General features: G+C 39.0%; 1 protein-coding gene across 2 annotated transcripts in view; it reads right to left on the reverse strand.

Annotated features, from left to right (window-relative positions):
- REC114 (REC114 meiotic recombination protein) overlaps positions 1-15,276 on the reverse strand; it is a 158,295-nt gene that overhangs the window by 7,750 nt on the left and 135,269 nt on the right. The window contains exons 3-4 of one of the 2 annotated variants that reach the window (XM_059657651.1): positions 7,535-7,618; positions 2,047-2,247 (exon numbers count right to left, since the gene is read on the reverse strand). In XM_059657651.1, the coding sequence (XP_059513634.1) occupies positions 2,047-2,247; positions 7,535-7,618 (285 nt within the window). The remainder of the gene's footprint in view (positions 1-2,046; positions 2,248-7,534; positions 7,619-15,276) is intronic. The other variant, XM_059657642.1, reaches the window with a different exon arrangement.

A 15,276-nucleotide genomic window follows, 5' to 3' on the forward strand; every position in this document is an offset into this window, starting at 1 on the left:
ACTAGATTCACGGTTTGTGAGAAAAGCAATTTTAGCATTGACAACATCACAGAAAAGATCACGCAGAAACAAATAAAGGGAAAGAATTCTAAAACCAAAATCTGACTCAGTAAACTACATATCTGAGAGGAAGTCATACAGCACATCCTTAAAGAAAAGGCTGACAAATGTTCACCCTAGATAAATCATGAATGATAAGGATTTAGTGATAAACCAGCAGAAATGAATTGTTTCAGTCCAGTGAGTCTAAGGGGAACTAACAGGATAAAGTTTTGGAAAGCCATGTTTGCAAAATTATTTCTCAAAGTAAGAAAAAAACCAAGCTTGAAGCTGAAATTTCATCCCTAGAATAGAGGTAGATCTTATTCCAACAGCGTCTGGGACTGTGCTCTCCAGGGAGAAAGTCTGTAACAGCGATGCTCAAGCTTTCGATGACACGATCGCTTTACACACTTACTAGTAAAATCAGGCCCTCAAACAGCTTTTGTTTGAGTTACATCTAATGTTTATGTCAGCAATTAAAACAATTTTAAATATTGATTAACTTGTTTAAAAATAATGAATGCATTGTTTGTTTATATTAAAAACATTTAAATGAAAAAACTATTTCCTAAAACAAAACTAATGATTTTTGCAAGCCTCATTAATGTCTAGCTCTGGAAGACAGCTGGACCTGCCTATGTCTGCTTTCAGTCTGCTGACACGTGTGTCTTCGGTTGAAGTACATGAAGAAAATCTGGCTTCACATAGATATGTAGATGGAAAAGGCAAACATGTTTTAAAATAGCCTTTTCAGATAGTTGTGGACATTCTTTAATATGACACTAAAATTCAACAAGTGATAGTTTCTTAAAGGTTACTAGTAGTTGCAACACACAGTCTGAAATCACAGCAATGAGTTCTGTTATACTAAAACCCACTGATCTATCTTGCACTTCGAATAGATCCTTTACCCATGCGTGATTTTTTAGCACTATATGCATTTGGTCATTTGGAAAATATTGGTTCACTGAACTGTACAGATCTTCCAAATGTTGAAGTACTTTGTCATGCAATTATAAAAAGAAATCCCATTAATAACAACAGCAAAAATGTCTTCTGGGTTAGGAGCTGTGAAGCTCAAATGCCTAAGTTATCCAAAACTCGAATTTTCACCTGAAAAGCTTATTTTATCATTGTTAATAAATACAATCAATTGTTTTCCTGAAATGACAGGCTCACTCTAATCATTTTTGAGAAAATGTCCACCATATACCCAGGAATGATGGTGTTCCCCTAAGAAAGGCTAGTTTACTCCCTGCACAGTCACACAAGTGCTGTCCCTTGAAACAGTGTCGTGCTGTAGGATGCACCCATCTGTGTGTGTTCTCACTGCCAGTGACGGGAGAGAATGTGGTGCAGTTAGGTACCACTGCCTGGATTTGTGCTAAGGTGACCACAGTTTTGCTCACAATACTTTTGTCCCATTAATGTAAATACCAACAAAGTGAAAAGGGCAAATAATGTCTTAATATTATTACAAAGATAACTTGGGCCAAAACCAGTTTGGCTCAGTGGATAGAGCGTCCGCCTGCGGACTGAAAGGTCCCAGGTTCGATTCCGGTCAAGGGCATGTACCTGGGTTGTGGGCACATCCCCAGTGGGAGATGTGCAGGAGGCAGCTGATCGATGTTTCTCTCTCATCGATGTTTCTAACTATCTCTCTCTCCCTTCCTCTCTGTAAAAAAATCAATAAAATATATTAAATACAAAGATAACTTGGACTTTGTGGATTCCCGAAAAGGTCTCAGGGAGGGATCTATGGATCACACTCTGATTACCAGTGTTCCAGAGTGACACCCAGAATGCAGCTGGGACCACTCCCAGTCTAATTGCTAGGATTATAGGTAGCTACAATGAAAAATCAACCTTCGATTTAAATGTCACTCAACATTAGATATTTTTTAACCTGCAAACCTGATGGATTTGACAAATTCCACTGTCATTCTGGCCCCCAGAGAGTATGACCTGCCAGGTTTCTTGTACAGCCAACACCGGCCTACTTACTGGGTGCTGCAGTGGGATGCTCGGCACACAGCCCTCCCCGCCGCTTCCACCTGCTCTCAGCGGGCCAGGATCCCGGCTGTTCCCGTCGGGCACCTGCACGGTTATGTACTGGGCCAGGCTTTGCACACAGCTCCCGCAGTGCTCCAGCGCCTGCTGCTTGGACTCTCCACTGAACTGTACCCGGAACATGCGACTCTTGTTCTGTTTGACAAATAGAAAGTTATTCTAAGTGGCCCTTGTCATATCACTGTACTTTTACTTACTGCAGGGTCTTCTAGTGAGCGCTTCCCTTTGCTCAGAGGGAAAGAGGTACAGACAAGGGAGCATTCACCCTAGATTGTTGATGTGGGTATAGAAAAACTAATAACCAGTTTTCTACCCACTTTTGGGAGCTGTTCCTCTTACTAAAATTCATTTCCTTCAGGGAACAGATATTAGTGAAAATGGAAAAGCCTATCTCATACAGACCAGGAGGTGACCTACTGACTGCAGTAAAAGATCAATGTCTTATCTTACTTTGGAATAAAGATTAGATAGCTTTTAATTCCTGAAGTAAAAATCAGTGAAGATAATACAGCATATTCCTTCCTCAACAAAAAATTTTTTAAGCTGAGTATATAAAAGAACAAACCAGGTAAATGCCATGTTAAACAAGTCAATGAATTTGAAAAACAAGACTGGGGGATGGGACAGACAGACTGATGCTAAACGCTAATGTGTGCCATGTCAGTGAGCTGTAGCATCCTTTATCTTTACAGGGGCCAGGTTACCCACCCTCAAACCACACAGAGTCACGTGTTGCCTTTAATCTGCTACATGACTTACATCCCTTGGCAAATAAGCAAATTTGAGAGAAATGCAATTAAAATTTTTTGAATCTGAAACTACATCAACTTTATTTGATTGTGAGCTAAAAAATTAGGCCTAACCGGTTTGGCTCAGTGGATAGAGCGTCGGCCTGTGGACTGAAGGGTCCCTGGTTCGATTCTGGTCAAGGGCATGTACCTTGGTTGCAGGCACATCCCCAGTGGGGAGTGTGCAGGAGGCAGCTGATCAATGTTTCTCTCTCATCGATGTTTCTGACTTTCATCCCTCTCCCTTCCTCTCTGTAAAAAAATCAATAAATATATATATTTTTTTAAATTATAACAATAGCAACCACAAAAACCCATTATTTTAAGAGAAGTAGTTTCCTCTTTTCTAGTCTAATATTCTGCCCATTTTAGAGAAGTCAACTTACATAAAAGTCACCCCAAATGGGATCGTCTGTATTGTGAACTTTTATTCAATTTCTTCTGGGAAGACATTCAGATGCTAACTTAGTGACAACATTTTCCATTGATTAAATCCATAAATCACACTGCTAACTGGAAAATGTAACCACAATCAGCCAATTCTGTAAATTCCTGTAAGCAAAAACCCCCTGATTCTCCACTTCACAATCCCACTATTTAAATGTTTAGATGAAGCCATGAAGCAAAGCCCTGTAATTTAGGTTACAGAAAACCCTTGGCATGGTCAGCTGTCACCTTCAGAATAGGCCTGCAACCCCTTTACTGCCATTGCTGGGTTCTCTTCATTTTTTAATTCATGTAATTTCCCCCTTAAGTATAAAAGTAAGCTGTTAACCATTACCCCTCCAACAATGAAAAAATAGGAAAAAGACACATTCCAATATATTCTAAGTGACCCTTGTCATATCACTTTTATTTACTGCAGGGTCTTCTATTGAGTGCTTCCCTTTGCTTAGAGGGAAAGAGGTATGTATGGCTAAGGGAGCATTCACCCTAGATTATATTAGGGTATATTAGAACATACACACACACACACACACACACACACACACACACACACACACATATATATATATTATATATTATACACAATATATATAGGTCATATATATAACATTTTGCACTACTCTTTTGTAACCTAATTATTTCACAATAAGTATAAAAATAGAAGTATACTTCATTACTTTTAATGGGTAGAGTATTGCTTTAACTGACCTGCTATTGACAAACATTTTATTTCCTGCCCTTTTCCCTATTATACTATTATAAAATACAAGCTTTGATAAGCACTTTACATACACATCTTTGTACATGAATGCCTGATGAAAGGATCCGTGCATTTGGGTGCCTTATGCCAAATTGCGTGGGGCAAGAAAGTACCAGTTACCCTCCTACCCTTAGAGTCCTTATGCCCATTTCCCTGCACTCTCCAACACCAGAGATTAGTATTCTTTTTAATTTTTTTAACCTATTAGATTAACATAGATTTTTATCTTGGGATGTCATTCCTCTGATTTCAGTGAGGGTGAAGATTCTTCTTACACTATAGTCATTTGTAGTTTTTATTTCATCAGTGCCTCTCACTTCCTTGGTCACTTTTCTGTTAGATGGATAATCCCCAAATTATCAAGAGTAACTGAAAGCAAACTTTCCCTAAGAAAAGGAAAAGAGCTGATAGGAGAACTATACATTCTGCTTTTGGTAATGCTACCTATCTTATTTGTGAAATTGAGCTGATTTCTTGTTTACATTCAATTAGATGTTTCTGACTCACTCTGGTTTAGACTCTGTGAAGACATCTACATGAAGTACTTTATATTAGCCATTTCTACTATGATTCTGTAATTACATAACCTTTTGAGATTACATAACCTTTTTAATGTTAAATAACATTAAACATTATACCTCATAACTAGATGAAAAACTGTAAGAAACAGATAATTATTAAGTATATAAATGGCAAAAACCTCAGACCAATTGTATTAGTCTAGTGGTGTCTCCATGTGGCATACATACAAAGGGGTTCGGAGAGTCAGGGTTTCTCTGGGATGGAGTTCCAGGGAATGAGAGGGAGGCTTCATGTCTGATAGCCTGACTGGAGCCTCGGCATGTTTCCTTCTGTAAAATTCTCAGGTAGAATTCGAGTTTATCATCTGCAGCCATAAGCACCACTTCACGGCACGAGGACCCAAGGTAAACCAAGGTACATCAGGAAAAATCTGAAAATGAGTTACATCTCCACCACATCCTCAGTACTATGGGATAGTACAATGGAAAACCTGCCACTGGGTTAACAAAAAAGATTTCTAGGTTGAAAATCTTGATGAGATTTCTTTTTATGCCATAATAAAAAGTCAAAAAGACTTTTCAATTCACTTGCTGTAAAATGGAAGTTTTCAAATATATAGTAACAGCCATGAAAAAATATGAAAGAGAAACATCCTATTATATTCTAAGTGACCCTTGTCATATCACTTTATTTACTGCAGGGTCTTCTAGTGAGTGCTTCCCTTTGCTCAGAGGGAAAGAGGCATGCATACTCTCAGTTTCTTTCTTTCTTTTTTTTAATCCTCATTCAAGGGTATTTTTCCAACTTATTTTTAGAGAGAGTGGAAGGGAGGGGGAGAGACAGAGAGAAACATCGATGTGAGAGAGACACATCGACTGGTTGCCTCCCACATGCACCCAGACTAGGGCTGGGGATTGAGCCTGCAATGGAGGTACATGCCCTTGACCAGCATCAAACCCGCAAGCTAAACAAATCGCCCAGGGTTAGTCTCAGGTTCTATGCGATTAGCTCGAAGTTACTATTAGTGTATGTTAAGTGGTGACTTACATGCTAAATGTTCTCACCCTACTTCAAACACTTAATTTCAAGTTATTACAACTAATAGAAAATCCTCTTTTATACAGACTCCTTAAAGAAACAGAAGTTAAGGATAAGTGCTTGTCTCTTCACACTTGTGTCTCTTCGTGTACTCACAAGAAAGTCAGGTTTCCCCCCAATTCTGACTCTGCACATGGAGCCTGAAGCCACAGGCTGCAGGCTGACATTCCAGTCTCTGCACATGGAAGGCACAGGGCCCAGCTAGCACCACACAGGAGGAGCCACGGAGGCCTCAGAGGCCTCAATGGGCTTTTCCCTCTGGTTTTAGGTTAGTCACTCAGATCTGTAAGTTTCCCATCACCACTAGAGCCCCAGATGGAGCAGTTTCCCCACCTTGAGTAGTGAATTACTCTATTATAGGAAATGGAGGGCAGGGGAGAGAGAAAGGACTTAACCAGAAAAGGGACCTAAGCTTTTCTTTGATCCTTTGCTTTGAAACCAAAGCTAGACTAGACAAAATCATAAAAAAATTTCTTCAGCGAGTTAACTAGGGTGAGAAGTAAAGAGAACAATGGTTTGGGTTTATTCCTTTGAAACGAAGTCCCTTTAAAAAGGGTTTTATGACCCTGGCTGGTGTGCTCAGTGGTTAGAATGTTGGCTTGTATACCAAAAGGTCTAGGGTTCAATTCCTGATCAAGGGCATATACCTGGGTTACAGGTTCTTCCTTGCCCTGCCTTGAGAGAGGCAACCCATTAATGTGTCTCTCACATTGATGCTTGTGTTTTTTTCTCTCTGTCTTTCCCCCTCCCTCCCTTTCATTCTCTCTAAAAATCAGTGGAAAAAGGAATTATGTGTCAACTGTTAGCCAATCTGCCAGGACCATTCTGATCAGAATTCCTGGACAAAAGTAAGTACAAATAGGCAGAATTTATACAAACTATTTATTTCAGCCAGAGAGAAAAGAAATATAATCTTTATTATCACAAGATTTATGTTATATTAAATTGTTGTTAAAAGATTGAAAATTTTATTTCAAAATACTTCTTTTGTCAATTTAAACAAACGTCATTTATTACAGAATACCTGGTTAACTAGAGTTACCCAAGGCAAGAAACACCAAAGATACATTTTGCCAGGTAAGGCAAAAAGAAGAATCTGTTGGTTCAACATTAATATACTAGAGGCCCAGTGCACGAAATTCGTGCACTCGGGTGGGAGGTTCCTCAGGCTGGCCTGCGCCCTCTCGCAGTCTGGGATCCCTCGGGGATGTCTGACTGATGGCTTAGACCCACTCCCCATGGGAAGCGGGCCTAAGCTGGCAGGAAGACATCCTTAGCACTGCTGCAGAGGCGGGAGAGGCTCCTGCCACTGCCGCTGTGCTCGCCAGCAGTGAGCCCAGCTCAGGGCTTCTGGGTGAGCAGCACTCCCCCTGTTGGAGAGCACTAACCACCAGGGGGCAGCTCCTGTGTTGAGCATCTGCCCCCTGGTGATCAGTGCGCATCATAGAGACCGGTCATTCTGCCGTTCGGTTGATTTGCATATTAGCCTTTTATTATATAGGATAAAGTCAATAAACCAAAGTAAAAAACAATATCTTTTCTTTTTTTCCCCAAAGCAGCATTTATTTACCCACTGAATTCCAAAACAGGGCCTGACTCCTCATTAACATCCTCTTACTAACTGGCTTCTGCCTTTCTACAGCCCTTGTTTCATGTTCTGCTCATGATGCTAACCGTTCTTAAACATGTGTATTATTCCAGTACCATCTCGCCTGCTGCAAGAAACTCCCACATCCCCCATGTGCACACAGAAAATGAGAAGGGTGTGGTCATTTGCTTAAAAACAGTTGGCCACACAGCATCTTGCCTTTATCGTTGTTCCAAACAATAGACAATCCATGCGTCTCACAATCTTCAACCAGTTCTTGCTACCAATGAGTGAAAACCCTTCCTGAAACAAAACAATTAACAAAATTAGCAATAAAAGGGAAAAGGGACGTGAAGAGTAGCTGTAGTGCAGAAAGCTGTGTGGTTATTTATCTATAACTAGAGGCCCAGTGCATGAATTCGTGCACAGGTGGGGTCCCTCGGCCTGGCTGGCGATCGGGGCTGATTGGGGCTGCGGGAGGTTGGCCAGCCAGGGGGAGGGACCTTGGGAAGTTGGCTGCCAGGGGGAGGGACTGCGGGAGGTTGGCTGTGGGAGTGCACTGACCATCAGGGGGCAGCTCCTGCATTGAGCATCTGCCCCCTGGTGGTCAGTGTGTGTCATAGCGACTGGTCGACCAGTCGTTCCGTTGCTTAGACTCTTATATATATATATATATAGAGAGAGAGATGTGTGGACAGAGATGGCTTAGTATCCCAACTGCCGGGATGATCTCTTGATACATATGTCCCCGTACCCCAGTGCTCTTCCTGCACAATCAACATGTATAGTCTCACCTTTTATTTCTTTTCTTGATCTTTCCATATTGAAAACAAACTATTAAAGATAGTAAATGTCTGTGGTCAGACTAGCTGTAAATATTCTCTGTTCCTCTAGGATTTGCCAAAAGAAGAGTTTATGTTCCTAAAAGCCAAGGATTTCCATTATGCTAATTTATTAACTTATCTGACACATTCTAACTACACAGTGAGTTTTCTCTTCATAAGAATCTTATTGTCAGATTCCTATAAACAGAAAGTTGAAGCAATTTGTTTGTAGATCAGATGCTGAGTGTTTAGTTCAATCTGAGAAAAACAAACATAAAAGGCAAAGGGTAGTAGAGGGCACACAGGTCTCGAAAGCTGGACAACAGTTGGATCTTAACGGAAAGATGAACTTTTTCTGTAGCTTATTAATAAAGTAAATAGAATTGACTCTAATGATTATGGCAGCTAATGAACTCCAATTATGTTGTCAGAAGATTTCCTCAGTTAAGCAGGCTGTTAAGTTTGAATATGGTTAGCATTTAGTAAAACAAATACACTGACAGGAAACTGGTACTCTGACAGTATGTACAACCTGCACGCACACTGCCTTTCTACCAGGTAATGTCAGTCTCCCCAGCCCAGGGACAGCTGCTGCAGAAACTCGGGAAATCTCTCAGTCTTGGAAAACAAAAGAAAATGTTGTCCTTTATCCACTGGAACCCTAACAAAATCTCCATTCCTAAATCTGACTATGATAAAACTTTCATAAAAATTTATAGCCCAGGTAAACAGTGTAGGGTTAATACCTTGACATTTTCATTAGAAAGAAGAGTCAATTGTAAAGTGTTGACTCTAAGAGTTTCGTCATCAATAGTTCGTTTTCTTCTTTTTTAAAAAATAATTTTATAAAAAATATTCTTATTGATTTTGGAAAGGAAGGGAGAATAAGAGAGAGAGAAACATCAATGATGAGAAAGAATCATTGATTGGCTGCTCCTGCACACCCACTATTGGGGATGGAGCTTGCAACCTGGGCATGTGCCCGTGACCTGAATCAAACCCGGGAATCTTCAGTATACAGGCCAATGCTCTATCCACTGAACCAAATCAGCTAGGGTGACTTCTTATTTTTAATACACAATGAAGTTAGGCAAACTATTTGTGATTTCTTCTTAAAACTCTCTTGGAATTAGCAAAGAGAGATTTGGTTATCCTATATAATAAAAGTCTAATATGCTAAGTGACCGGTTCTCTGTTCAACCAATCAAAGCGTAATATGCTAGTGATATGCTAAGGCCATTCAACCACTTGCTATGACATGCACTGACCACCAGGGGGTAGATGCTCCGACCAGTAGGTTAGCTTGCTGCTGGGGTCCAGCCGATCGGGACTGAGTGAGACAGGCTGGACACGCCCTGGAGCCCTCCTGCAGTCCCTCCCCGGCTGGCCAACCTCTCGTGTCCCTCCCCACCCCGACTGTGCATTGGTGGGGTCACTCGGCCTGGCCTGTACCCTCTCGCAATCCAGGACCCCTTGGGGGATGTCAGAGAGCCAGTTTTGGCCTGATCCTGCAGGCCAGGCCAAGGGACCTCAATGGTGTGTGAATTGTGCACCGGGCCTCTAGTTATTATATAAAAAATCTGTAGATCTAGTTTAAAATGGTAGTACATAGGGAGTTGGCACTCAAACACCTTGCTGGGGCAGTGGAAATGGTACAGCTCTTATGGAGGGCAATTTGGCAATATCAAATGTACAAATGCATTTATTCTTTAGTACAGCAACCCCAATACTGGGAATTCATTCACAGATCAACCTGTATATGTATGAAGTGATGCATGGACTAGGTCAGTGATGGTGAACCTTTTGAGCTCGGCGTGTCAGCATTTTGAAAAACCCTAACTTAACTCTGGTGCCATGTCACACATAGAAATTTTTCTATATTTGCAACCATAGTAAAACAAAGACATATTTTTGATATTTATTTTATATATTTAAATGCCATTTAACAAAGAAAAACCAACCAAAAAAATGAGTTTGTGTGTCACCTCTGATACACGTGTCATAGGTTCACCATCACTGGACTAGGTTAAGTATTTCTGCATTTTTCATGGTAGAAGACTGAAAACAACTTAAATATGCATCAATAGAGGACTGGTTAAACAAAGTATGGTACACTATACAATGGAATACTATAAGACTGTAAAAAAATGTGGATGCATTACATCAGTGCTGTCCAGTAGAAATTTGAGTCACATATGTAATTTTAAATTTTCTAGTAGACACATGTTAAAAACAAAAAGTGATAAATTTTTAATATTTTATTTAACTTAATGGGTCAAACATTACTTCAACATGTAAACAATGTAAAATACTAATAAAATATTTAATGTAAACTAAGTCTATGAAATATGATGTGGATTTTAAACTCACACCGTATCTCAATTCAGACACTGATTTTCCATGGTTAAATTGAAATGTGTCATAAAAACAATAATGTTGAGTTTAATGGGAATATATTTTATACTGCTTCCATTTTAAAATCAAAATTTAAGAAGAACAAAGTAGGTGGGATCTCAATACCTGATATCAAGCTGTATTACAAAGCCACTGTTCTCAAAACTGTCTGGTCCTGGCACAAGAAGAGACATATAGATCAATGGAATAGAATAGAGAACCCAGAAATCGACCCGAACCAATATGCTCAATTAATATTTGACAAAGGAGGCAAGAACATACAATGGAGTCAAGACAGTCTCTTCAATAAATGGTGTTGGGAAAATTGGGCAGATACATGCAAAAAAAATGAAACTAGACCACCAACTTACACCATACACAAAAATAAACTCAAAATGGATAAAGGATTTAAATGTAAGATGGGAAACCATAAAAATACTAGAGGAATCCAAAGGCAACAAAATCTCAGACATATGCTGAAGCAATTTCTTCACCGATACAGTTCATAGGGCATTGGAAACTAAAGAGAAAATAAACAAATGGGACTACATCAAAATAAAAATCTTGTGCATAGCAAAAGAAACCATCAACAAAACAACAAGAAGACCCACTGCATGGGAGAACATATTTGCCAATGTTATCACCGATAAGGGTTTAATCTCCAACATTTATAGGGAACTCATACAACTTAATAAAAGGAAGATAAACAATCCAATCAAAAAATGGGCAAAGGACCTAAATAGACACTTTTCAAAAGAGGACATTCAGAAAGCCAAGAGACACATGAAAACATGCTCAAAGTCACTAATCATCCAAGAGATGCAAATCAAAACAACAATGAGGTACCATCTCACACCTGTCAGAATGGCTATCATCAACAAATCAACAAACGACAAGTGCTGGAGAGGATGTGGAGAAAAGGGAACACTCGTGCTCTGCTGGTGGGAATACAGACTGGTGCAGCCACTATGGAAGACAGTATGGAGTTTCCTCAAAAAGTTAAAACTGGAACACCCATTTGACCCAGTGATCCCACTTCTATGAATATATCCCAAGAAACCAGAAACACTAATCAGAAAGGATATATGCATCCCTATGTTCATAGCAGCACAATTTACCATAGCAAAGATTTGGAAACAGCCTAAGTGCCCATCAGCAGATGAATGGATTAGAAAACTGTGGTACATCTACACAATGGAATACTACGCTGCTGTAAAAAAAGAAGGAATTCTTACCATTTGCAACGGCATGGATGGAACTGGAGAGCATTATGCTAAGTGAAATAAGCCAGTCAATGAAAGAAAAATACCACATGATCTCACTCATTTATGGATAATAAAGACCATTATAAACTGATGAACAAAAATAGATACAGAGGCAGAGCAGCATTGAACAGACTGTCAAACTGCAGAGGGAAGGCCAGGGAGGGTTGGGGGGCGGGAGGGCGGGTAAGAGATCAGCCGAAGGACTTGTATGCATGCATATAAGCATAACCTATAGACACAAGACACTGGGGGGTAGGGGAGGCTGGGGGAATGTCAAGGAGGGGGGGGGGAAGGAAACATACTCTTTGTAATACTTTGAACAATAAAAAAAATAAAAATTTAAATTAAATAACATTTAAAATTCTGTCTTCTTTGTTTTTTGTTTGTTTATTTTAAAATAATTACTTATTATTGAAAGTATTATATATGTACCCCTTTTCCCCTTACTAACCCCCTCCCCCCCCCCCAGCCCCAGGCCCTCAATGCCTCATTGTCTGTATCCATGGGCCATGCATATATGCATAAAAGGTCCTTGGTCAATTACCTCCCACACACCCACCCTCACCCACCTTCCCGCTAAGATTCCACACTCTGTTCCTTGCTTCCATGTCTCTGGATCCACTCTGTTTAACAGTTTATTTTGTTAATTACATTCCACATATGAGGGAGATCATGTGATACTTGTCTTTCTCTGACTGACTTATTTCAATTAGCATGATACTCTCCAAGTCCCACCAGGCTGTCTCAAAGGGTAAGAGATTCTTCTTTTTATTGCTGCATAGTATTCCATGGCGTAAATGTACTACAGCTTTTTTATTCACCCATCTACTGATGAGCACTTGGGCTGTTCCCAGATCTTAGCTATTGTAAATTGTGCTACTATGAACATGGGCATGCATACATTCTTTCTGATTGATGTTTTGAATTTCTTAGGATATAATCCTAGAAGGGGGATTACTGGGTCAAATGGGAGTTCCATATTTAATTTTTTGAGGAATCTCCATACTGTTTTCCATAATGGCTGCATGAGTCTGCATTCCCACCAGCAAAGTACTAGGGTTCCCTTTTCTCCACATCCTCGCCAGCACTTGTCATTTGTTGATTTATTGATGGCAGCCATTCTGACAGGTGTGAGATGGTACCTCATAGTTGTTTTAATTTGCATCTCTCTGATGATCTGTGACTTTGAGCATTTTTCATATGTCTCTTGGCCATCTGTGTGTCCACTTTGGAGAAGTATCTATTTAGATCCTTTGCCCATTTTTAAATTGGATTGTTTTTCTTCCTTTTGTTAATTTGTATTAGTTCCTTATATATTTTGGATATTAACCCTTTATCAGATGTATCATTGCCAAATATGTTCTCGTATACAGTGGGCTCCCTTTTCATTTTGTTGTTTTGCTGTGCAGAAGCCTTTTATTTTGATGTGGTCCCATTTATTTATTTCCTCCTTAGTTTCCTTTGCCCAAGGAGATATAGCCATAAACATTGCTACAAGAGATGTCTGAGATTTTGCTGCCTATGGTTTCTTCTAGGATTTTTATGGTTTCACAACTTACAGTATTTTATCCATTTTGAGTTTATTCTTGTGTATGGTGTAAGTTGGTGGTCTAATTTCATTTTTCTGCATGTATTTGCCGAATTTTCCCCATACCATTTGTTGAAGAGGCTCTTTTAACTCTACTGTATGCTCTCCTTTGTCAAATATTGAGGGTAATGGTTTGGGTCAATTTGTGGGGTCTCTGTTCTGTTCCATTGATCTATATGCCGGCTCTTGTGCCAGTACCAGGCTGTTTTGATTATTGTGGCTTTGTAGTGTAACTTGAAATCTGGTATTGTGGTTTCTCCAATTTTGTTCTTCTTTCTCAAGATTGCTGCAGCTATTCGGGGTCTTTATTGATTCCATATAAATTTTTGGAGTATTTGTTCTAGACCTGTGAAATATGCTGTTGGTATTTTAATAGGAATCGCATGGCATCTGTAGATTGCCTTGGGTAGGATGGACATTTTAATGATGTTGAGTCTACCAATCCATGAATATGGTATATTCTTCTACTTGTTTATATATTCTTCTATCTCTTTTTTCAACATACTGTACTTTGCTGAGTACAGGGCTTTTGCCTCCTTGGTTAAGTTTATTCCTAAGTTATCTTAATGTTTTTGTTATAATGGTAAATGAGATTGTTTAATTTCTCTTTCTGAGAATTCATTATTGGTGTTTTAAAAAAAGCCATCAATTTTTGGGTTTTGAGTTTGTATCCTGCTACATTGCCAAATTTATTTATTAAATCTAGTAGTTTTATGGTGGAGTCTTTAGAGCAAGCATGTCAAACTCACAGCCTATGGGTTGCATATGTCCACAATGAATATTTTTGCAGCCCAGCAAAAGAAACGTTTTAATAAAAATTTCATAACTTAATTTTTACAATATTCTGTTATACATAATTATTAATAATGAACTACAATGTTCACTAATGACTGATTACTATAATCGTGTTGCCTTCATTTCCCTTATGCGCCTTATGTGCAGATGCACCATTTCTCCCCACTAATACTAGCAGCGAATATTTTAGCAGCCGATTGCCATGTCATTAATCTTGTACTGACTTGTTTGGTGTGCGCAACAGGAAATATTACGCTTTCGGAGAACAAGAAAAATAGGTTTATTTGCATTACGCTTATTAATTTGTGCAGTTATTCAGTGTCTGGTAAGTTAATGTTCGAGATAAAATATTAATTTTTATTAAAATGTTCTATTATTTTATGTTAACCATTACTCATTTATTTTAGACCTTTGTATTCAGCATGTCTCTATCGAAATAAACCTACGTTTCTATGAAAATTGAAGCTTTTGTTTTTTTGTGGACCACATAAACTTAAACCTTGTTTATGTGGCCTGTGTTAACCTTTGAGTTTGACATGCTTGCTTTAGCATTTTCTATGTACAATATCATGCTATCTGTGAATAATGAGAGTTTTGCTTCCTCCTTTCCAATTTGGATGCCTTTTATTTCTTCTTCTTGTCTTATTGCTTCTTCTAGCACTTTGTTGAATAAGAGTGGTGAAAGAGGGCATCCCTGTCTTATTCCTGTTCTTAGGAGAAATGGTTTTGGTTTTTGCCCATTGAGTATGATGTTCGCTGTAGTTTTGTCATATGTGGCCTTTATCATGTTGAGATATTCTCCCTCTATTCTCAACTTGCTGATAGGTTTTATCATAAATGGGTGTTGGATTTTGTTGAATGCTTTTTCTGTGTCCATTGATATGATCATGTGATTTTTGTCTTTCAATTTATTTATGTGATGTATTACATTAAATGTTATGCAAATATTGTACCACCCATGTATCTCTAGAATAAATCCCACATGGTCATGGTGTATGATCTTAATATATTGCTGGATCTGATTTGCTAATATTTTGTTGAGGATTTGATCATCTATGTTCATCAGGGATATTGGCCTATAATTCTCTTTCTTTG

This window comes from Myotis daubentonii, chromosome 1 (assembly GCF_963259705.1).
Source record: "Myotis daubentonii chromosome 1, mMyoDau2.1, whole genome shotgun sequence".
Classification (NCBI taxonomy): domain Eukaryota; kingdom Metazoa; phylum Chordata; class Mammalia; order Chiroptera; family Vespertilionidae; genus Myotis; species Myotis daubentonii.